The 25336-nt window shown below is 31.0% G+C and overlaps 2 protein-coding genes across 2 annotated transcripts; both read left to right on the top strand.

Annotated features, from left to right (window-relative positions):
- The first annotated feature begins 9309 nt into the window (after positions 1 to 9309).
- Positions 9310 to 12504, top strand: LOC124831617 (hypersensitive-induced response protein-like protein 2). The gene is made up of 6 exons (XM_047305702.2): positions 9310 to 9467; positions 10327 to 10524; positions 10885 to 11005; positions 11192 to 11283; positions 11413 to 11509; positions 11839 to 12504. Exons 2-6 carry the CDS (start codon positions 10336 to 10338, stop codon positions 12201 to 12203), a joined length of 864 nt encoding a protein of 287 aa, XP_047161658.2. The 5' UTR covers positions 9310 to 9467; positions 10327 to 10335; the 3' UTR covers positions 12204 to 12504.
- Positions 12505 to 18924: 6420 nt separating this feature from the next.
- Positions 18925 to 24988, top strand: HMG (high mobility group). Its single transcript, XM_047305807.2, has 16 exons — positions 18925 to 19086; positions 20130 to 20315; positions 20512 to 20617; positions 21259 to 21395; positions 21595 to 21678; positions 21750 to 21844; positions 21986 to 22094; positions 22206 to 22292; positions 22375 to 22467; positions 22661 to 22858; positions 22956 to 23101; positions 23185 to 23332; positions 23753 to 23851; positions 23946 to 24119; positions 24257 to 24335; positions 24426 to 24988. Exons 1-16 carry the CDS (start codon positions 19033 to 19035, stop codon positions 24551 to 24553), a joined length of 1923 nt encoding a protein of 640 aa, XP_047161763.1. The 5' UTR covers positions 18925 to 19032; the 3' UTR covers positions 24554 to 24988.
- The last annotated feature ends 348 nt before the right edge of the window (positions 24989 to 25336 follow it).

A 25336-nucleotide genomic window follows, 5' to 3' on the forward strand; every position in this document is an offset into this window, starting at 1 on the left:
CCCAATAACAAAGATAATATATAAATGTGAATAATAATACCCCACCAAATGAAACATGACAATAAATATAATAAAGATGAGGTTAATAACATATCACAAATTAAAATAAATTTTGATAATAAAGACAAATAGAAATTAACATAATTATAAATGAAAAATATAGAAAACAATGTAATATATGTTTTCCTTACATACAACTTATAAATTCATCAATGTCATCACTAAATAATCTCATCATCACACCAAAGCAAATCAACTCATTCATCAATCATCTATAAAATAATAACACAATCATAAGACAAAAATAGAAAGACGATTAGTTTCATTTATCTCAAAATAACTTGTCAAAACTAAATTATGTTGCTCAATGGATTAAGTCACTCCCAATTATTTTGAAATTTGATTAATAATTTATTTTATCTTTCTTTAAAATGGAAAAAATAAGAAAGGAAGAAAGATGCAGGCAGGGAAGAATTAGGAGAATTTCATTTCTCTTCTTTTAAGTTTCATTGTATAAACAATTATAGTATTATTATATTAATATTTTAATATTATTTTTTTTTCATGTACATGGGTGTTACGTTGTACATTCACGGATGCTATAAAATGTATCATAATTAAAATGCATATTATTGACAAATATTGATTAAGATAATACCATATCATATAATGTTTCCATTAATAGAATTTACTTTGCAGCAAAAAGTTCCTAAACGAGTACAAATGTATATCCAAATCTTCACACATGATTAACCCTCACAATACACACATTTCAAGTGTAAAAAATAACTTTAATAAGCTTCTAATCTAAATACAAAGAACCGTCACGAGATTCATAATAAAGCATTTAAGCATGAAAGCATTAAGGTTGCATTTGGATAAAACGGATAACAATTGAAAACTACAAAGCCACCTCAAACTCTCTAATCCATAAATTGAAAAGCACCAATAAACAAAATTGTGCAAAAAAGATATGTTTTTCTAATCTTAATTTAAATCCAAATAACAGAATAAAAATAATAACAACACATCATAGATTTACTATGCGGTGATGAAGAGAAAGGAAAAAGAAGGAGAGAAAAGATAAGTAAGAAGCCAGAAAACACAGGCTGAGAAAGTAGTAAAATCTTATTTACATTACAAAAGTGATACAGAAGAAGAAATATATAGGGGAAGAACAGAAACTGAAGAAACAGAATAACAGAAAAAGAGTAGGCCCAGTGTAGGCCCAAAAGGAGGTCACTAAGACCGAACGGTTCACTGAGCAACACAGTGAGACCCAACGATATACTGAACAGTACAAGACCGTTTGGTATAGTGTTGCCGAACAATAGTATAACCGAACGGTTCACTGATCAACACAATGAGATCGAACGGTATACTAAACCGTACAAGACCGTTCGGTATAGCGCTGCTGAACAGTAATATAACCGAACGGTTCACTGATCAACATAGTGAAATCGATCGGTATACTAAACAGTACAAGACTGTACTGCCGAACAGTAGTATAACCGAACGGTATATATGTTATCAACACAAATAGAGAAAAACATATCAACGAGAGATGAAGATAAAAAAAATTGGCATAAAGAGCATGAAACTCAAGGAATGGAAATTTCAAAGCTCTCAAAGAATAACTCAACAAACAAGAAGAATGATAAGTACTGATTAATGTATCAAATTAAAATACTGATGTAATCTTTAAAAAAAAAGCAATCAATCAAGGAGTATAATTTAAAGCAATCAGTAGAAATCATAATTAATTAGTAAAAGAATAAACATAACTAATCATTTTCTTTTTTCTAAACAAAACTATGATTAATTAAAAAAAAATATTAAAAAAATTTGTTAATTGACTAAATATCATTTTTAATATCAATAAAAATTAACAGCCACTCATGATAATTTAATTAAATTTTATTATCAAACATAAAATTATAATTGATTTAGTAAAGATACATTAGTATTAAAAAATTTGGAAACTTAAAAAATTAAAATTTATATAAAACAAATTCATAAAATGAGTTAAATGTAGTTTGATAGATAACATGTATTATTTTTTAATAGGAAAGATGATATAAAATTATGCCTTGGTATACTTCGTTAAATAGAACAATTGTACTAAATAAATTACGAACATTTTAATTTGAGAATATTAAATTAAAAACTTACCCTAACGTGATATTGTATTATAATTGTAATTAATACGGAAACAAATATTATTGAATGTTAAAAGAAAATCCCCTTACATGTAAAAGTGTTATGTTTATTATTTGTTAGTTAGTTTAAAATACTAAATGTATTTTATCTTTTAAAAACCGATATGTTTTCAGGACAATTATTTAAAATATATGTATTGAGAGTTATATATATAGAAAAGACATTTTTATTTAGTCTCATAAATCAAATACCATTCTTATTTTAATCTTATAAATATATTATTTTTATGACATTGGATATTGAAATGTGAATTTTTTTTTAACATAATATTTTGATACTGTGATGATGATATCATCATCATTAAAATTAATGATGGGATCACTAAGAAAAAATAAGTCATAAAAACTAAAATCAAAACACATTTATATTGTAATACTATTACTATTTTTTAAAACGTTAAATCACATATGACTTTTTTAACACGTGCAGCGGACATATTATCATTATCCACCATTCAAAATGAAAAGGGTTAAATATGTTTTTCGTCCTTTAAGTATCACATGATTTTGGGTTTAGTCTCTATTCAAAACTTTGATGATTTTTAGTCCTCGTAGTTTTGAAACTATTAGTATTAGTCCTTAAAAATGGACAGCGTTAAGTTTTAGTGGATGTGGCAAAAGGCTATGCCAAGTTTGATGCCAGCTGCGCTCTGCACTCTCTGTCACGTTGTTTTTCTTTTTATCTGACAATAAGAATCTGACACGTGTCAGCTCCCTTCCACCCCAAATTAGGGTTTGCCAGATTGGGGAAACTTGCCCCTGCACCTCCGCCATGGTAGAACGAATCTAGTATCAAACGAAAACCTGCAAATTTAATGGAATCCCGAATTGTAATTGTTGTTTAGGGGGTGGACAGACAGACATTATTATAATGTAATGGTCTGTTAGTAGCAGGTAGAGTTGGTGCTGGTGCTGGTGCGCGAAGATACATTGATTCTTCCGGGAGGTTTCCAGGTACCTGATTAAGTTAGGAGGTGAATAAGGAAAGGAGGTCAGTTAATGATGGATGGGATAAATGTGGAGTGGAATGGGAAGAATCGGACCGTGGCAGGAGATGGCGATCTGAGAGTTGTAGTGGACTTAGCAGAGTTCTTGGAGAGCGATATAGGCGGGGGAGCAGTGTAGCGAAAACCTAGATCTTCGCCGTCGTCGTCGTCGGCAGTCTGAGAAGCCATGACCTGAGCGAGGCGCTGAGCAGCGGCTTTGGCAGCAACATTTTGAGTCCTTTTGACGGTTGAAATTCCAGTTGTAGTGAGGGTGAGGGAGGAAGAACGAGAATGGCCACATGAGTGTCAGATTCTTATTGGCCAGCAACATGGCAGAGAGTGCAGAGCGCAGCTGGCATCAAACATGGCATCGAACCTGGCATCGCCGTTTGTCACATCTACTAAAACTTAACGCCGTCCATTTTTAAAGACTAATACTAATAGTTTCAAAACTACGAGGACTAAAAACCATCAAAGTTTCGAGTAAGGACTAAAACCAAAATCGTGTGATATTTAAGGGACAAAAACATATTTAACCCAAATGAAAAATGTAATGAATTTGATTTTGTTTGTTACGTGAAAATTAAGTGGAAGTTTATTTCTACCAATTGTAAAACACTTATTCTAAAAACTCATCAACACCAGAAATAAAAATATCTAAGAGTGGGGAGACGCAATATGTTATCATCTATATTACATACAAGAATGAAAACTTTTTCTTTAGTATTTACATTTTTCTTCTTCTAATTTTATCTTTTAAATATTTTTTTAAAATTAAAATAATTATTTTATGAATTAAATTTAACAGTTTTTTAATCTGTTGGTTATTTTAATTTTAACCATTTTTTAATTTAAATAAATAAAAACCATTTACACTAAAATTATAAAAAAAATACTTTTATTTAATTCCATAATTATAATAATGATAACAATAATAATAATTTCATTATTTTTTATTATCATAAAAAAAATTAAAAACACGAATGTTTTCACTAGTACAAAATAATATATAAAGTGTAATAATTTTAATAAAATTAAGGTTATAACATCCATTATTTCACTCGATTATTTTAATAAAACATTTAAGTATGAATAAAATAAATTTTATTATTTTAAAATATAGAATATTTTTAGAAATCACTTTTAGTTGTTTTTCTGACTCTTTTCTAAGTTCAATTTATTTTTCTTTTTGCATGTGGACCTACCTTGTTTGCATATGTCTTTAAAGTGATTTATATGATTATCTTCTAATCAATGGTGACATACCTTGATCATGTTTGTATTATTTCTAGGGATAAATAGAGCTTCATGTGTGTCTGAGGTTGTTGTAAGGTTTATGAGTTCTTAAAGCATGTTGAGTTGTCTCAAAGGTAAAGGAAGCACAACTATTCTAAAATTCTAACTTTGATCAATTGAATGAATGTGTTTATGCAACTACAATTGTATGATCAATTATGATGATTAATGTATAAGAGTTGTTGAATGGGGAAACGTAGAATCTTAATTTACATATTTAGGTTGTATAACAAATAATATGGTAAATGTGGTGTTTTGGATTGAGTTTAACTATTAAACAACCAATTGGAATGTTTATGCTATGTTTAAGGCATTGGAATGGAAATTGGTAGGTCTAGATATGCATAATTGCAAAATTTCATTTTTTTACAATTATGCAGACTTGTTGAGCAAAGAGTAGTGTCATTGGACGACTCCTAAGACAAAGAACCCTTGACTTGGTGGTCGTTATGCAAGAGTATTCTCATTGAGCGACTCCAAAGTTAGAAAGCTCACTACCTTGGTTGTCGTTGAGCGTGAGCCTTCGCTGGGCGATGATTAACATAAAAGTTATTAGGAGCTCCAATGGTGCTCTTGTTGGGTGTGTGCAATTTGTCTCTGTGTAAGAATCATTCTAATTCACTAAGCGAGTGAGGCTTTTAGCACTACTTGCTAAGTGGGTGAATGATTTCCCTTAGTGAGATTGATAAAGTTTTTTAATCATTTCCATGTTCAATGAATTTTGTGAATGTGAGTTGTGTGAAGATTGTTTGGATTACATAAATGTATCAATGATAATATGAATGTTTAGAATATGATGAGATATGGATTGTGAGGTTGATAGGATTTTCAAGGGAAAATCCTTGTGAAATATGTTTATTGGAGTATGCATTAATGTAGGAACTCATATAGGAAGTTATCATGATAGGTCATTCACACTCATACGGAAGAGGATAGATTAGGGGTTGAGAGTGACAAAAGGTCCTAATTAAAAATTCTTTTTGAAGTTCTAGTCGGGATTAACGTTGTAGGTGGATGATATACATCATAAGTGTTAAAATTTCCTTGTAGTCCAACATTAATGTGTTTATCTAGATGATTCAGTGTAGAATAGTCTCTCTTGATATGATTTATGCTTTAAGACTATATGTTTGATTTTACTTGCTTGTAAATGTTGTTTGTTTAATGGTTTTATGAAAAATCTTTTTGTCCATTAGTTTACCATTTCTGTCTTCTTTTGTTTATTCTCCTTTTTTATAATTTTACATATATGTTTTGATTCTATTGAATTTTGTAATTAATTTATTTGTTTAAGATATAATTAATAAATAATATACTTAATTAAAACATGAAAATAATAGAAATAAACAAATGAAAATTAATAATTATACCAAAACTTAAACTTTCTAACTATGAAGACGAAAATCATTGGAAAAAAATATAAAATTAAAAATCAAATATAAGAAATTAAACAGCAAAAGTTTTGTAACCTAGAAGAAAAAAAAAATCATCTGCCACCAAATATTTTACAATCCTTAAAAATGTTCAAGTAGCTTGAAGTTGAAGCAAAATCCTTCAAATAAGTTTTTTTTTAATTAAAGTGTATATATTTTGAAAAACAAATTCCACATATCCCTATCCATGTTATTAAAATGCTTTTCTAAAATAGAAAACAGTGACTTTTAATAGTTTTTTATTTTGTAAATTATGAAGATAATATAAGGACAGAGTCAGAGGAAACATATTCACCACATGAAACTATACCAGATAAGCCACAAACAGGAACATTATTAATGATAAAGTTGTAATCAAGATCCTTTCAGACAACCTAGGTAAATCCAAAATACATTGGTTTTTTATTTTTTATCTTACTTTAATTCTCCTCACAGTATGGAAGACAACATACACATCAAAATCTCTAAATATGTTTTCAATTTTTCTAAAATGACATTTTAGTAATTTGGACAAGTAATAACAGAACAAATACATGACATTGTTCATATTATCATTTAACATAATATGCACATCAATAAAAAAAATAAAATATAAGAAAAAAAATAACGTGAAGCAATAATTATTTATTTAAACCAGATAAAAAAATCACTTTGTAGTTATTATATATTTGAGATATCTTGTATTAGTGGTGGACAGATATTTGAAAGAAAAGTCAACTTTGAAGAATTTTGAGTTGGCAAAGCAACCAAGACTTTGGCAACGACTTGTTTTTTCTATGCAATTATCTAATTTTGCATTAAAAATATGGGATATCATAATAAATATTTGATTGGTGTAAGTCATAATCAATTTGACTAAAGACTTATCACAGAATATGAAAGTTATTTAGAAAATTGGAAGAATATATTTTTGCTTTACTTAAAGGGTTTATTCAAAATAAAATTTTGAATTTTCAATATTATATTAAATATAATATGAATTTTGAGATCTAAATTCATCAATAACTTATTATTAAATAAAAATTTATTAAAAAATAAAATAATATAAAATATAAAAAATCACATTAAATATATTAAATATATAATAAAAATTACATTTCACAAAATATTAATAAACTATATTTATTATATAAAATATTAAACTATTTATATTGTTTTATATAAATAAAAGTTAAATTAATTAATCTATTAACTTAATTATTCAAGAAAAACATAAAAAAATTAATTTTTATCAGTATATAAAAATGTAAAAATCGATATTATCTTCTTCCAACAACCACTCATAAATTTAGAAAATCATAAAAAAAGTAAAGAAGTATCACTTTCAAATATTTTCTTAATCGAGATATTTATATTTTAGTTATTTTAAAGCATATTATAAAGCTAACTTGGGAAATGTTACATCATTGTTCTGCTATCATAAAAAAAAATTGAAATTGTAAATTGTCAAACGCGCTTATGCCATTCACACCTCTTCCCATTGCTCCGAAATTTCCCACAATGGAAAGCCCGTTTCGCTATCACGTAATCCAAACACACCACGCCAACTTCTTTCTGTATAAATTACAACAATTAGTTAATAATCACGTTATCTTCTATTTTAAACTCAAAACTAAGATTAAGGTTCCAAAGTGCAATTATGTGAGAAGTTATTTGAACGTCACGTATGGATTTCGGAAACAAACAAACACTATGGACAAATCCAAGATGTGTATTATGGAGAGAAAGTTTGTATGTACTACTTTTTTAAATGTTTATTTAATAAAACAAGTATTTTTTTTAATGTATTTGTTTAAACTTTTTTATTTGTTAAAAAATAAGTTTTATATTTATTGTAATAAGTAATTTTTTTCGGTTTTTAAGATAAATAACCATTTTAAGTTTATTCCAACCATTTTTTATGTTGTTTTAATTAGAGTTAAAGTTAAATCTCGTACTATATAATGATATTTAATAAAATATTTTATTTTGTAAATTACCATGATAAACTTTTGAATTTAATTTGAGATCTACACAAATACTATATAAGTTGTATCTGAATTTTAAGTTTAAACAAACTGGTCTATTATTTATGTTGTTTTAATTAGAGTTAAATTTTAATCTCGTACTATACTGATATTTAATAAAATATTTTACTTTGTAAATTACTATGATGAACTTTTGAATTTAGTTTGAGATCTACATATAAGTTTTTATCTGAATTTTGTATTATTCACCAACCTAAAAATGCTTCAGACTTGACTTTTTTCAAGTGATAATTATAGAAATTAATAATTTTACCTTATTTACCATAAATTAGGTTAATTTAATTTCGAGGGCTCTCAAATCTCACGTAATATTCTTTGATTTTGCAAACATTTTGTTGGTTTAAAAAAAGTTTTATATCTTCATGAATTCACATGACTTATTTTACCTAAATTTTTATTAGAAAAATGTATTGATGTGTAGCAAATCATACTTATGATGAAAAGTCGAATGAATATGAAAGTTAAAACTATCAACAAATATCCACCTGTTTGAAAATCCGTTATCCTACCAACATTTCCTAATCACAAAAACTAAATATTATTGAAGTAAACTTAAAATCTATGAGCTAAAAACTCCTAAAATAGATTATTTTAATATTATATATATATATAATGTTCGAATTAGATTATAAAATACTCAAATTAACTTATAAACTAGTAAAAAGCTTATTGATATTTCTAAATTAAAATTAAAAAAGGAAATAAAACAAAACTATAACTTAAATTAAAAAGGGTTAAAATTTTGATAATATTAAGTATTAATATATTTTTAGAGTAGTCATCGTAAAAATGAACGAATTCATCGTAGATATAATTATTATCCGATGCCATACACCAGCAATGTTAATGAATGATATTTTTCTCTTTACAGATAATAAATTCATTCACCCCGAAAGTCCAAACCGGTCTGACATGAACAGCCAATACACAAAAGTTTAATATAATGGATCTTGGATAACAGACAAGTGGCAGGAGATATTTACAACCCAGAATGATAAGACAACATGTGGTCCCCTCTAACAAACAAGGAAGCAGCTATTTTAATCTTATATTAAAGGATTAACCCTACGCTATCTTCGTAATATTCTTATTCATCTTTGATTTAAAAAAAAAATAGATAATTTGGTTTTTAGATATTTGGCTATTTATTCTTCACGTAATTTTAAATTATTAAAATTTTATTAGTTTCTTTTTTAAAATTGCTTCTCTTCTAATATTAGAGTAATATTTGTATATTTATATATTTAAAAGGTATAAATACCTATCTCCATAAGATTCACCAACTCTTACTTAATTGTGTTTTAATATTTCAGAAATAATTATAAAAGTGAACCTGTTACAACTTTTCTCAATAATATATTTCTGTTTTTTCAAATAATAATAAACAAATATCTATAACTATATCTATATATTTACATATATATAGCCTGCTGTATGGTTTGCACTCTGCACCTACTTGCTGCACATATTAAAAAAGATTCATTCCAGTGTTTCCCAGCCTAAAAGGTGAATTTCTGCTCTTTGTTTTTGGGTGCTGATAAAAAGAACCAGTTTTTGGTCTTTGAATTTTCTTATGCGTGATTCACGCGTTATAACTTTAAATTGTGTTCTCTTAAACATTTTTGTCAGAGGGGTTTGTATTAATTTTTGTGTTTGCTTTCTGGGATCAGCTCAAAATTGCATCTTTTTTGTTGGGTGGTTTGAATTTTCCTTAAAGTTTTGGTTTGGGAACTTTTTGGTTTCTTCGATCCTAATATTTGGTTGATAATTCGTGTCTCACTGTTTCTCACTTTTAGGGTTCTGTATTTGTTTTTCTGGAATTTTGTTGCTTTCCTCTGCGCGATTCTTAGGAAAACAGAGAATGTGGAATTCCAATCCAAATGAGTATTTATTATGTTGAAAACCGAGTTTTTGTTATTGGATGTGTAGTTGAATCTTATTATGTTGTTGTTTCGTTTGTCTTTTGTCTTTTAATTTTGTTCCCCCTTAAAAATACAGGTATATTGGATAAACTAAATTGTAATTTTTTACTGTGGTGTCGTACTTAATCCATTGTCTTATTCTTTGAAAACATAAACATTGTTCACTTTTATTGCATTTATTTTCCTCTGGTTTGAGTATTTCTTTTGGTTGAGAGCCGTTGGTTTTTGTTGACTTTTTACCCACTGTTTCTTTACATTCATATTTCTGAAATTTTGTATTTCTTCCATCCACTATATCCGCTTTCTGTTTTTAGATTTTACTTTATCACTTTCTTGGTAAACTGGTGATGGGAATTCAGAAGACTAAAGCAGATTTGTGGAAGCAAAATGCTAAATTTCACTATGTTTGGTCTATGTTGTTGAGTAGTGTTATTCTATTGCAGAATTGAAGAATGGGTCAAGCATTCGGTTGCTATCAAGTTGATCAGTCAAATGTGGCCATCAAGGAGCATTTTGGGAAATTTTCTGATGTTCTAGAACCTGGATGCCATTGTCTGCCTTGGTGTCTTGGGTATCAGATCGCTGGTGGTTTGTCACTGCGTGTGCAGCAACTTGATGTTCGATGTGAGACGAAAACAAAGGTATCTGCTGCATCCTTTCCTTCACCTACGTTGTTTCATGGTGCTGTTCATTATTTTGTTTATATCATGAAATTGTTTGGTACATAACAATGACAATTTATACTGGATTGATATAAATAACAATTTCCAACGAAGTTTATCTGTGTATTTCTAATAACTTCACATCAGAGTTCTAGGGAAAATATTGTCATTGGTTTTCATTGATCTATCTATGCAATGTATAAGTTTTTATTGGTCAATTTATGCTATCAATATTTTGTTTTACCAATATTTGGAAAAGATTCTTCTAAATTGTTTGGATGTTTCCTATGTGATTTACTGTGATATGTTATTAGAGTTTGACTTCCATTAACTTGTTAGGATAACGTCTTTGTCACTGTGGTTGCGTCTGTGCAATACCGAGCTGTTGCTGAGAAAGCATCTGATGCATTCTATAGGCTTACCAACACAAGGGAGCAGATCCAATCATATGTTTTTGATGGTACGAACGATGACTTTTCTATTTGAAATTCCATGTATATGTAATCATTGCATTCAAAGTTAATAATGAACTTTGATCATTTGTGATTGTCGTTTGTGAAGCAATATACCTTTTGGGTATTGTGTCAGCATAATTGATAACTGTGGCCAACTTCTTTAACATTGCTAATATTTTTCATTTCTTCAGTTATCAGGGCCAGTGTACCAAAGTTGGAGTTGGATTCTGTCTTTGAGCAGAAGAATGATATAGCAAAAGCTGTGGAGGAGGAGCTTGAGAAGGTAATCATTCTTTCCTACAATTGCTTTGTTTCTCCCTTTTTTTCTTTAAAATATTCATCTGCAGATCTTTCAAGGTCATAACTTGTAATCAACCCTATTAACAAGTTTATTCAACCTTGATGTTTATAGGCCATGTCAACTTATGGATTTGAGATAGTCCAGACCCTCATTGTTGATATTGAGCCCGACGTTAATGTCAAGAGAGCAATGAACGAGATTAATGCAGGTAACATGTTTTATGAATATATTTAAGTTGCAGTTTCCTGTATCAAATTACTCTTACCTTGCATAAGAGTACATAGAGATGTTATACATACTGTTTGAGTTCTTGCGTTGGTTTTGGATGGAACTGACTTTGTGTGTAAGCATTTTTGCAATATGGTTTGCTTGGTAGCTATAACTATGTTTTCAGCCAGAACACAAAAGTTATAAATTCTCTGATAGGATAAAGTAGTAGGAATTACAAATTGCAGAACTGCATTCTTACAAACTTCTGTACCTTAACAGCATGTTTACATAAGTATATCTTCATTCTTTTCACTGTCTTATCCGCAGCTGCTAGATTAAGGTTGGCTGCAAATGAGAAGGCTGAAGCAGAAAAAATTCTGCAGATCAAGAAAGCAGAGGGAGAAGCAGAATCTAAGTATCTGTCAGGACTCGGTATAGCTCGCCAACGTCAGGCCATTGTGGATGGACTGAGGGACAGTGTGCTTGCCTTCTCTGAGAACGTGCCTGGGACAACAGCTAAAGATGTGATGGACATGGTCCTGGTGACTCAATACTTTGACACCATGAAAGAGATAGGGGCATCTTCGAAGTCGTCGTCGGTGTTCATACCGCACGGCCCTGGCGCCGTGAAGGACATCGCCGTGCAGATTAGGGATGGTCTTCTTCAGGCTAGTGCTTCACAGACAAATTAAGCTTTCTCGGAGTTGTAAATGACGTAGTGTGTATGTGTCTTCTTTTGTTTGGACTTAGAATGTCTGCATATTTTCCTGTTCCTATTTTGCATGTGTTCATAATACATCTTAAGTACTGATGTGCAGTTTTTTTAATACTTGTGTTGAGGATAGTTTTGATGACAAGGTGTTTGTGAATCCTATTGTTGGGGATATGCTATATAAGAATTACTTTCCAAAAGATGTGTTCTTCTTGAGTCCTATCTTGTAAGTTGTAAATTTGTAAAATTGCAGTTCTCTATATTTTACTATTTTTGTTGCACATGCTTTCATCCTTTGCTTCTTTAAAGAATTTGAAATATTTTATGATAAAACATATTCTTTCAATGGAAATACTTTTTAAAATTTTATGAAATTAGAACAGTGGTTTGAATAATTATTAATGAGATTATTTTAAATTTTATCTAAAAAGTAAAATTTTGAAATTCTTTATATTTCACTCTTTCTCAAATTCATGTCACTTTCCATATTTTTATCTTGAACTCATTGGTTTTTCTTCAATTTAAATGTTGGATTAAGTGAGTTGTCATCGGTTTGACATGGTTAATTTAGTGACATTCCATTTTAGCAAGATAAAACTACTAAAATAAAAAATTATATAAATTTTAACTTACAAGAATCGACTGACTATCAAAATATGGATCATGTTTTGTAGACATTTTTTTTTTTGAAAGTTTAGTTTTTTGTGAATCTTTTGTCTTCATTTTGTACAATGGAGGTATCATAGATGTCGTTGCAGGACAAACAATGTAAGTAACTTTTATTTGATCACCACTCTACCTCTAATGTCAATCTCTTTAAATCGTTCTTCAACCATTTGAAATTCACATTGAATGGATTTTTAGCTGAGATTTATTTGATACAATATTTGAAATACTCAATCTTATCCACATGAAATGAAATTCAGCCAAATGAATAACACCAAGGTCATAACATGCTAATTCACACGCACATACGTCTGTCTCAATATGCATTCACATCTTGCACTATTCAGTCCTACATGTTGTACTCATTGTAATTCTTAAGGGATGAGTCCCAAAGCATATGTGAATACTTGTATAACAATAATATTAAAAAATATTAAATAGTAATAAAACATTAAAACATACATGTTCCTTGTTGTATTCTCTAAATTTGTCAACACCTTTACAAATTATGTATTGTATGAAATGATCCAAATATTGACATATTCAAAGAATAAAAACCATGAACGACAAGTGTATTCCAAGCGATTGACATAGTCATCAAACATAGATCTTCACAATCAATGACGTTCTCCTATGCTTATGTTACCTCATCCTCCTATGCTTCGATACAATCAACTAATATTTTGCACATCGCTTTGACATTTTTAAGAATATGGAAGTGACATAACAACTGATATGAGTCAAAAAACACATTGTCGATGAAATTCATCAAATACAAGTCTCTATCGTTGACTATAAGTGAATTGTCCTTAAATGTCGGAAATAAACCTCTCAGCCTTTCAAGAGCCCAAGTGAAATTATTTTGGCATTCACTTGATAAGAATGCAAATGCCGCTTAGTAGGTTAATCCAATAGATGTCACACCAACAATCTCTAGCAACGACAACCAATGTTTATTTGTTCTGTAAGTTGAATCCATCAATAAAACAATATTAAATGCCTTCAATAATTTGATTGCATCAGGATGTGTCTTGAAGTAGTCAATGACAACCTCAGATTCCTCCGCACATCTACTCTAATGAATGTAGTTGTCACGATCCAACATCATCATCAGTTGTTGCAGCTCAGTTCTCGACCCTTTCAATGACCATTTATATGTATACCTTGTTATGTAAACTTGTTTTATTGTAGTGACATTACGATCATTATTTTCTTTAAGAATCAACAAAATATTTACAGGTATTACTTGAGTTTTAGTCATATCAATAAGTACTATTTATTTAATAGGATTTAACCTACAAACAAAAGGATGACCTACTAAGTTTCTAACAAATTGTGGTTATGGTATCCACATATCACTTAAAATACCCACCTTCGCCATTACAAGATGGTTTGCCCTTTAACTTAAAAAACACTCACATTTTCAGGTGTCCTATGTACTAGGTTGCACATCCGGATTGTATTTTATATATTTTTCACCTCTTTTACATCTTAGCAACACAAACGTCTTCCTTCTAGGTTAACTCGTAACTTTATCCGTTCTTTATAGTTACCACAACAAATCCTAGATCATGTGCAATTATCCTCACCCATTCACTTAAGTTTTCACGAGGGAAAAATATTTCATTTATTGTGAAATGATTTGTCAAATTTCCTTTGGCAATCTCATTTATAAAAGACGAAAAATATGGTAGCATGCTTGAATTTATTTGAGAATTCATCTCATAAAAATATTCTTCCATTTAGACTATAATCACCTATAACATAAAATTCATCTTTCAATATCTAATATGATTTATAATAATTTAAAAACATATAGCATTATTTAAATAATCTAATAAACTTAAAAGAAACATTTTTAATTTTTTTACATCATAAAAAACTAATACAATAAATTATAATTAAATTATGAAATAAAAAATTAATACAATAAATTAAACATTTATAAATAATATAATAAACTTAAATAAAACATCAAAATAAAAATACTTAAAACTACCGAAAAAATTATTTAATTTTTTCATATAAATTTTAAATACCAATTTTTTAATAAATTAAAAAAAATCATACATATTATTTTATACAAAAATTTAAAAAAATAAAAAATTAATACAATAAATTAAATATTTAAAATAAAATTATATTCGAAAAACCAAAAATCGAATATCGAAATACGAATGGTCCTCATCCGATTTTCTTTTTATTGGATTTCAAAGTTCCATAAAGGGAAAATCGAATTTCGAGATCTGATGGAGTGTCATTCGAATTTTGATAATTGATACGTAATTTTTGACTCTCGGATGTCAAAATCTGATGAAGGGCAAATCGAATTTTGATATTTAATCATAATTCGTTATCTGACTGGATCTTCATCAAATTACGAAATCTGATTAAGACCTGTGAGCTTTGTAATGATTTCATGCATATGTTTGACATGAAAAGCTTGAAAAAAATCATCCCCCAACTCCAATGGCAACCACCAACACAGCAACACCTCCACCATGAGTCTAGAACACTTCTCAATGAACAATCTCTCTCAAATCTTTCTCAAGGACCACCACAAAGTAGAAAATAAAAAGGGGGTGCAAGGGAGATAACATAAATGAAACGAGATGTAAGTAGGGATGACAATAGGTTGGGTCGGGCACTGATAGTGCCTACCCATAACCCATCCCGACAAAAAAATATCCACCGCCACCTGACCCACTACTTGCACAAATACTCGCTTAAAAAATATCTGTGAATATTTTAAAACTCGTGGATACCCGCAAATATTTAAAAAAATATAGTTTTATAAATTATTAAAATAAAATTTAAATAAAATTTAAATAAAAATATAAAATATAATAAAATTTAAATTAAATATACATTAAAATTTAATTTGAATTAAATTTAACTTTATAAAATATAATTTAACATTAATTTTGATTAAATTTAACTTAATAAAATATAAATTTAATTTTTATTTTTTTACGAATAACGGATATTTCCCAATAATATAATACTCACATGAGTCGTTTATAAACAGATATTAAAATATCCCATATCCACTGTTTTTATTCTTAGGAAGTAAATGTTCACCCGTATTTTTTATCACCCAGGTGCAAAGGAGGGAAGTACATAAACTTCCACCCTCGTTCAAGTTCGGTAACCTCATTGATCACGATGATATTTGTGAAAATTAGTAGTGCATGATGTAACCCTTACGCTCTGTTCGTTTGAACAGATTTCACTGTTCACGAAGTTTTGCAAGCAAGGAATTGAGTTCTGTGTTGTGTTCGTTTCAAAAGAAATGCAAAGACGGATTGGAAGGGATTTGCGGGATGTATACCTTTTTCATCACCCGTAGATGTGCGGAGATTTGAAGGGATGAAGTGCAAAATATCTTATTTGCCCTATAATTATTATATAATTTGACCTCCATTTTGGGGCATCTGGTATGCGATTCAGGTGGCTAAGAGCTGGATCGGTAACTATTTCCGATGGTACATTCGGGTCGATTTCCGGATCACAGATAGGAATGAGGGGTTGCTCATAGGGAAGGGGACAAAGTTGAACTTTTGGCAGGGAAGGGATCTCAGGTGGGGTCCGTTGTGGGTATTGGGGTATTTCATTGGGTTGAACATGGTGATTTTGTTGGTATTTGTGAGGGAAATTGAGCATGGTGAATATTCTGTGTGTTTTCATTTTTAGTTATGGTTGTTCTTAAATGCCTGTGTTGTTGTTCTGAAAAATTTTCTTAACTTTGTATGCATGGAAAAAGAGATGTAAGTGTTTGAAACACTCCAACGCACACCACAATGGGATTTCTTTTCCAGGTTACATATTTTTATTAATAATAATCAATAATAATAATAATAATAATTAATAATAATAATAAGGTTTAAACCCTCGGTTGGTCCTCGTATTTATATGGAAATCTCAAATGGGTCATCGTTATTTTTTCGGTCTCAATTGGGTCATATTTTTTGTAAAAATGAGCCAATTTTACCCTAACCGTTAAGTTGTTCTAAACGGCGTTAAATTAGGTTGAGCTGTATTTTTTGCTTTGATGACGTGGCATTGTTCAATAAAATTTAATGGCTGATGTGTTTTAAAATTGTTCACGTCACATCTCAAATCAACTTCTTCTTCTGTCTCCCCACTTTCTCTCTCTCCCATCTCTTCCAACACTCAAGCAGTTTTTTTTTCCAGGAAAGAGAAATGAGGTTCATTTATGGAAATTCTAATAGGGGATATCTGATACCTGAATACAGAGCACGTCTGAGATTTGCCATGGCCTTTTCTCCAACCACTCCAAAGAAGTAATGCTGGACGGTGTGGCTGAATAATGAAAGCATCCCTACTGCAGTGAAGATGGCTGAATAAAGTCCAACTTTCGTTTTTGCATCTTCCTTAAAGTATGCTACTCCTATGGTGATGATGAAAAACCCAAAAAATGGCTTTGAGATACCAGAGAAAGCTGTTGCAATTGAGCCAATAGAAACCTTCACTAGCTCCCTCTTTCTAAGACGAAACCAAATTCTGAAAAATATATTTCTTTTTCCGCTGCCCATTTTGTTGTGTTCCTTTAGAACAGAGTGCTCGATAATATTCTTTTGGACCTCTCTCTGCACTTCTACCGGTGGTCTAGTTTCAGTAGGAAAATCTTTCTTGGCGGGCACTTTTAGTCTTTGAAGAGGAAAAAACAAAGAAAAATTGCAGCTTTTGAGTGTTGGAAGAGATGGGAGCGAGAGAAAGTGGTGAGATAGAAGAAGAAGTTGATTTGAGATGTGACGTGAACAATTTTAAAACACATCAACCATTAAATTTTATTGAACAATGCCACATCATCAAAGCAAAAAATACAGCTCAACCTAATTTAACGCCGTTTAGAACAACTTAATGGTTAGGGTAAAATTGGCTCATTTTTACAAAAAAATATGACCCAATTGAGACCGAAAAATAACGATGACCCATTTGAGATTTCCATATAAATACGAGGATCAACCGAGGGTTTAAACCTAATAATAACAATAATAATTAATAATAATAATAATAATTATTATTATTATTTTACATTTTAATAATTAATTTTAATTCTTTTTCTTCTTATAAACATTTCTAAAATTAAATATAACATTAATAACTTATTTTACTACATTATAATTTTATTAATATTTTAAAATTAATTTTAATTATTATTAATTAATTTCCTCTCTTTATTAACATTTATACATTTAAATATAACATTAAAAATTAACTTTTTATATTACTTTAATAGCTAGGGGCATTTTGGTAATCTTTAATTTCTACCAATTAAACTAATTTTTTAAATCTGTCACATCAATCAAATCCTACCCTAATTCTCACAAACTTTACCCTCAAATCCACTCTCAATTACCCACAGATTCACTCAAAAAAACAACAAAAAAATTATCTTTAAATTCACTCAAATCCATTCAAATCATCTCCCCCAAATCATCTCTCTCAAATCCATCAAAAAGAACACAACCTTAGATATGCAGAGTGAAACATCCTCACAATAAACAAAAATTCAAATTAATAAATTTTTTATATACAATAATTTTAGAAAAAATATACTCACAGCTAACACGACCATTTAATGAAAAAATATCAATATGACAATATTAAATGAAATACTAAATTAAGATAATTTTTAGAAAAAAGGCATAATTTATAAATTTATTGGGACTAAAAGAAAAAGAAAAAGTCTATTCAATCTGTAACGCGTCACTTTATAAAAAAGCTCTTCAGTTAATGGATATCAGTTAATAGTAAGAACAAAATTAAAAAGAAATTGATGAAGAAATGGAAGAAAAAAAATATTGGCAACTATAAAATATTTTTTGTAAATTTATATGGGAGAAAAAAAATGATTTAAGTTATAAAAATAATATTTTGGAGCAGAAAGAAATGTTGGGAGTGTAACAAGCAATTGCCAAGAAAACTCTTCGTTCTCTTGTTTGGCCCAATTTATTCCTTCTTTCTTTTGCTCAGAAAATTTATCTGCGTTCCTTTTTATAACAGCGTTTGGTTCCGGACATATTTGAAAACCGAAAACCGCGTTTTGTGTCTGCAACATTAAACACACCCTTGTTCGTTCTGTTCTACACTCTCGCTCTTCGCCGTTCGCGTCAGCCATGTCCGACGGCCATCTCTTCAACAACATCACCCTCGGAGGCCGCGGAGGCACGGTAATCTCTCTCACACGATTTTTCTTCTTCCTTCTATCCTTCGTTTCTTTGTTCTTTCCCAAACCCTAGGGTTTTAGTTTGCTTCGTTCAATTGTGCTTTTGCTTTCAACCTCTCGATTTCACTTAGCTTTTGTCAGTTACATTTGTGGCGCTGTCAAGTGGTTAGATAGCTTATATCAGGATTTTGTTCTGCGTTTTCTTTTCGTATGTTTTAAACCCTAATTACTGTTGTTATAATTGACGTAGTGTTGTTGTTGGAGATTATTTATTTGTTATAGAAATTCGTTGAGATTTTACTTGTTTCTTTAGTACTGACTAGGGTGGGATGTTTGTGTATTAGTGGTTTTTGTTTCGCTCTTAAATCCCTAAGGACATGTTGCTTTGGCCGAGTAGATGAAAACTGGGACAATAGAAAACAGGGTTTTAAATTGCAGTTGTGGCTGCTGTTTTATCGCGGTTCTTATATTGTGTGGGAAATTTAGGGCAAACATGCTTGTTGAGTCCTTGATATCGTGGGAGTCACGAAAAAATATGTTTATTGCGGTTTCTGGTATTGTGGGAATGTACTGACAAACATAGTTTATTTAGTGGCAATTGCGGTCGTGGAGATCCCAATCAGCGACAATTGCAGTTGTGGAGACCCCAGAACCTTAACGCCCAAAACATCTGTTATGCACATTTTCTCAAAAACCTGGATGGAAAATAGACAATCCACAAAAAAGGTTTTCTTTGTGTCATGTTTCTAGTGGTACCAAGCAGTTGAAAAGTTGTTTTTGGTTACAAGTTTTATACTTGTACCAGTAAGTATTGGGTTGTCTTATGCGCTGTTTATGTAACATCTTTAGGAATGAACTGAATATGCTGGGCATATACCCTACCCAGAGTTGTGCTGCCCGTCCCATGTATAGTTTTTGTCTATTTCGTTGTTATTTCAATGAAAAATTAATGATAGTTGTAGTTGAAGAACTAAAAATTTTCAGTGAATGAGACTGAAATTAGCAATGGCGATGTATAACACTTCTTTTTTTGTAATTGGGTTGCAGAATTCTGGGCAGATAAGGATTTATGCTGGAGGAATTATATGGAAGAGACAGGGCGGCGGTAAATTAATTGAAGTTGATAAATCTGACATAATGGGGGTGACATGGATGAAGGTTCCAAGGACTAACCAACTTGGGGTTCAAATCAAAGATGGGTTGTACTACAAGTTCACAGGATTTCGCGACCAGGTTACTCTCTCTACCACTTCAAATGTGCATTGTCGTACAGTAGTCATTGAAAAAGAATTCAAACTTCTGATTTGGTTTTCTTGTATTTTTATCAATTCATTAACACTTTTGAAGATCTAAATATTGAGAATCTGTGCTTGAATTTCTATCAAATGCTGGTTCTTAATTTCTTATGTTATTTTATAATATTTTGCAGGATGTTGTAAGTTTGACCAATTTTTTTCAAAACACCTGTGGAATATCAGTAGAGGAGAAACAACTTTCTGTTAGCGGACGTAATTGGGGAGAAGTAGATCTAAATGGTTAGTGTCTTAGTGATAATATTACACGAACTGACTTATGTGTTGTAGCATGTAACTGACCTTCTGTGCATGATGTGTCACGTATAACTCAAACATTACTCTTTGTCATCCTTAGTTACTATAATTTTAGTGTTTGGGGAAAAAAAATTACTGTTCTGTTTGATAGCACACGAGTAAATGGTATCTAATATCTCTACCACAGGGTTGAGCTCTCTTAACATGAAAGAAATTCGGTTGATATCATCCAGTTTGTTCTTGGAGAGCATTGGTTTTTCTTGTATACTTATTATGTGCTGCTGCTTTTCTCCCTCCTTAATTTGCAGTTGCTTCGTTTCATTTTAGTGTACTTAAATGTCAAATGCATTAATGAACCCTTACTTCCACTTGGTAATCACATTAAGTGCAATTTTTTAAGTGAAAAATAGTTGTTAAGAGAAGGAAGTGGTTTTATTTGTATATGTGTATGACTGTATGTGTTTGGAAGGTGAGGGTGGTGGTTGACTTCTCAAGCAGAAACTTCATCTCATTCTTGTTTTCTTCTTTTGTAAATCAAATCCTGCTGAATAACTTGACTTGACTTCTTTTGTAATTATGCTACTAACTGAGTAGTGGATGTTCTTATGTTTCTGTTTGCATTTCAGGAAATATGCTGGCTTTTATGGTTGGTTCAAAGCAAGCTTTTGAAGTTTCTTTAGCAGACGTCTCTCAAACACAGCTTCAAGGGAAGAATGATGTGATCTTGGAGTTTCACGTGGATGACACAACTGGAGCTAATGAGGTATATGTATACTTTCATTCACTTGTATAGTTTTACATGCTTAAGCAAATTCATAGAGTTTTGTCAAACTGGCAGCTTTTTTGCAAGAAAATTGTTCTCATTCACCATTTAGGTTTTACAGTATTGAAGACTCTAATTATTAGGTTCAATTTGATTGTGAAATTTTTACGGTCTAATGTAGTTTATGTTTTGATCTCAGAAAGATTCATTGATGGAGATAAGTTTCCATATACCGAATTCCAACACCCAGTTCGTTGGTGATGAAAATCGTCCTCCTGCTCAGGTGAGTTTGTTCACAGATATAAAAGATTTCATGTTATAATAACTTCTAGGTTAACTGACATTTAATATCAGGTTTTCCGTGACAAAATAATGTCTATGGCTGATGTTGGTGCTGGAGGTGAAGATGCTGTTGTTACCTTTGAGGGTATTGCAATCCTTACACCAAGGTAATGTATTAAAATGCACATAAAATTATTATGCAAGCATTTTTCGCATGGTTTTCTTCTTTTTTATATTTAATATTTTTGTACTTTCAATAAATATATACACATTAACGTCCATTAACAGAAATTTTTACTTTTATGCAGGGGACGATACAGTGTTGAGTTACACATGTCATTCTTGCGGCTTCAGGGACAAGCTAATGATTTCAAAATTCAGTATAGCAGTGTGGTTCGCCTATTTTTGCTTCCTAAGGTTCATTCCCGGGTCTTGTGATATTTGTTTTCATATTAAGTGATTAAGGATGAATCACTGTTTTTCTTTGGGCCTTTTTAAATTTGCTGACAATTTCTCATGTATCTGTAGTCTAATCAACCACATACCTTCGTTATCATTAGCCTTGACCCCCCTATTCGGAAGGGACAAACTTTGTACCCTCATATTGTGATGCAGGTTTGCTCAATGGTTTTTGGTTTTCCAAGTTGAGATTTGTATTTTACATGCTTCTAACATTGTTTTGCTAATTTCTGTGTAGTTTGAAACTGATTATGTTGTTCAAAGTGAATTGGCAATAACTGAAGATCTTTATAACACAAAGTATAAGGATAAATTGGAGCTGTCTTATAAGGTATTTTGGTTAAACTGTTGATAATTGATTCATACATCTGTACAACCCTTGAGATTCCACTCTTCAAGGTTTTTTTGGAAAAATGGAAAAAGGGCATCTTGCATATTTTACATGATTGAGTGATGCATGCTTTTTGTAACTTTCTGCATATTGTGTGGTTGTTGACGTATTTCATTTTCAATTCAATAATCAGGGACTTATTCATGAAGTGTTCACCACAATATTACGTGGGTTGTCAGGTGCCAAAGTGACTAAGCCTGGAAAATTTAGGAGTTGTCAAGATGGTTATGCAGTGAAATCATCTTTGAAAGCTGAAGATGGAATTCTGTACCCTCTTGAGAAGAGCTTCTTCTTTCTGCCTAAACCTCCCACTCTAATTCTTCATGAAGAGGTGAAGACTGACTTTGATGACTTGATCAAATGTCAATTACTGGTTCATATTGGATATGATATTAATGGAGGTTTTAATTGTTGATCTTTCCTATTAGATTGACTATGTGGAGTTTGAGAGGCATGCTGCTGGTGGCTCCAATATGCATTATTTCGACCTTCTTATCAGACTGAAATCTGAACAAGAGCATCTATTCCGTAATATTCAGAGAAATGAGTACCACAATCTGTACGAATTTATCAGGTAAATGTTATCCCATTCCCATTGCCTAATTTTACATACAACTGATTGTCATATAAACAATTTGTTTTGGCCTGCACATGCAGTTCAAAGGGCTTGAAAATTATGAATTTGGGAGATGCCCAACCCACGGTTGGTATTAAGAAGGTTCTTGAGAATGATGATGATGATGCTGTTGATCCACATCTTGAGCGTATTAAAAATGAAGCTGGTGGAGATGAAAGTGACGAGGAGGTGATCGAACAGATCTTTTCTATAATTTTCATCTTATTTATAGTCAATGACTAGCATTTAGTAAAATTGTGTTATAGTTTTATAAACAAGGCCACAACATTAAGTTAGGGTGACTAACGTCTGAAAATGGTTGGGCATGAAAACTTGAGCAAGCTTATGTTTCAATTTTTTTCAATTGTTGAATTTTCATCCCTAAGCATGCAATTGGCCTTTCTCCTATTTTTTAAGTGTCTATCCATTTTGTGTTTTCTAGTGTTTATGTGCCTTTCTTCTGTGCTTCTGCTTTTGCACCCATACACACACATATATAACTTGACTCTATTTAAATTGGTCTACTTTGGTCTTTGGGGGCTTAGCTTGGCAGTTTTTTCCCGCACTTGTTTCTGTTTATATACATTAAATGGTGGTAAATGTCTACAGGATTCCGATTTTGTTGCTGACAAGGATGATGAAGGTTCTCCTACTGATGATTCTGGGGCAGATGATTCCGATGGTAGTGATAGTGGTGATGAGAAAGAGGCAAGTGGTTTTTTGTTTGCCTTTGTTATCTGTGATAATTCTCTACTATTAAATCTAAGGCTCCTCTGACACCTTAATAGTGACCAATTTTCAGAAGCCTGTCAAAAAGGAACCAAAGAAGGACCTGCCTTCTAAGGCGACTACTTCAAAAAAGAAATCTAAAGATGATGAGGATGGAAAGAAGAAAAAACAGAAGAAGAAAAAGGACCCGAATGCACCCAAGAGGGCAATGTCCGGTTTCATGTTCTTTTCTAAATTGGAAAGAGAGGTGTGTGTTCTATCCTGTCATATGGTTTTGGATTTGACTTATAAAGTTTACCAGAAACGTTGTCTTGTAAGGAGGGTGGTTTATACAAGTTTAGTTATTGTTGCATAATATTTCCTGAAAGTATTTTTTTTTTGCAGAATCTAAAGAAAACTAATCCTGGAATTTCATTTACGGACGTGGGACGAGTACTTGGAGAGAAATGGAAAAAGATGTCAGGTATGGCTGCTGTGTCATTCCTGATCTGAGCTTATTACGTTTATGTATAAATCCACTAAACTGTGTATTGTTTACCTATTGAATGCACAGCGGATGAGAAGGAACCATACGAGGCAAAAGCACGCGAAGATAAAAAACGTTACAAGGATGAGATCAGTGGCTACAAGAATCCCCAACCTATGAATATTGATTCTGGAAATGACTCTGACAGTTCTTAAGGCTGTTTCTCAACACTGTCAGTTAATGCAGTTCCATAGATACGTGTTGTCATGCCATGCAAGCTAATGTAAGTCCGGCTCCTTATATTTCTTACCGGTGATGGCTTCTACGCACATGCTCCGTAAATTGACAAAAGTTTTTCCTCTTTGAAATGGCTTGATAACTTGTGAATGAACTCAAGGGTTTTGTCCTCTGATGGTTTGCCTGGTTTGTCGACGATAGAGGAAGGACGAGCTTAGTGCGTTGATTAGGTTCCTATGCTTAATTAAATCAGTGGTCTGTGTTTGAGACCCAATTTCCTAATATATTGCCTATAAAATGATAGTCCCTTGGGTTTTTGACCCACCGATGTAGGACTTGTAACATATATATACCTTCAACTTTTGCATGAATAGGGTTTAAATTGTTATATTTAGCTTACTTTATTCATTGCATATTGATACTGAAAGTCGTCTTGTCTTCTATTTTGTGTATAACCAGGGTTATTAATTACTAGAAGACCTTTTTTCTTTTATTTTTTATATAATTATATTTTGGACAACCATTACTAGTTAAGACAAAGTAAATCAAGAATAAAGAAGTTAGTTTAACTTTGAAAATGCTTACATATTGGAGGTCATTTAAAAGATTATTTTCATTTTACTGATATCCATTCAACTTGTAAATGTATGTAATTTTTCGGTACAAATATTGATATGAAAGAAAATTATCATCAAAGGATTTGAGCCATAAATGCAAGTTTTGAGTGAATGGGAGATGACTCAAGATTTATTTTGATCGAG

Source organism: Vigna umbellata, chromosome 4 (genome assembly GCF_029865625.1).
Source record: "Vigna umbellata cultivar VRB3 chromosome 4, Vumbellata_1.0, whole genome shotgun sequence".
Classification (NCBI taxonomy): Eukaryota; Viridiplantae; Streptophyta; class Magnoliopsida; order Fabales; family Fabaceae; genus Vigna; species Vigna umbellata.

Coding starts and splice junctions, on each gene's coding strand:
- LOC124831617 (XM_047305702.2), top strand. CDS start 10,336: ATGGGTCAAGCATTCGGTTGCTATCAAGTTGATCAGTCAAATGTGGCC. Junction 10,525..10,884: donor GATGTGAGACGAAAACAAAG/GTATCTGCTGCA, acceptor TTAACTTGTTAG/GATAACGTCTTTGTCACTGT. Junction 11,006..11,191: donor CCAATCATATGTTTTTGATG/GTACGAACGATG, acceptor TCATTTCTTCAG/TTATCAGGGCCAGTGTACCA.
- HMG (XM_047305807.2), top strand. CDS start 19,033: ATGTCCGACGGCCATCTCTTCAACAACATCACCCTCGGAGGCCGCGGA. Junction 22,859..22,955: donor CTCTAATTCTTCATGAAGAG/GTGAAGACTGAC, acceptor CTTTCCTATTAG/ATTGACTATGTGGAGTTTGA. Junction 23,333..23,752: donor GAGATGAAAGTGACGAGGAG/GTGATCGAACAG, acceptor AAATGTCTACAG/GATTCCGATTTTGTTGCTGA.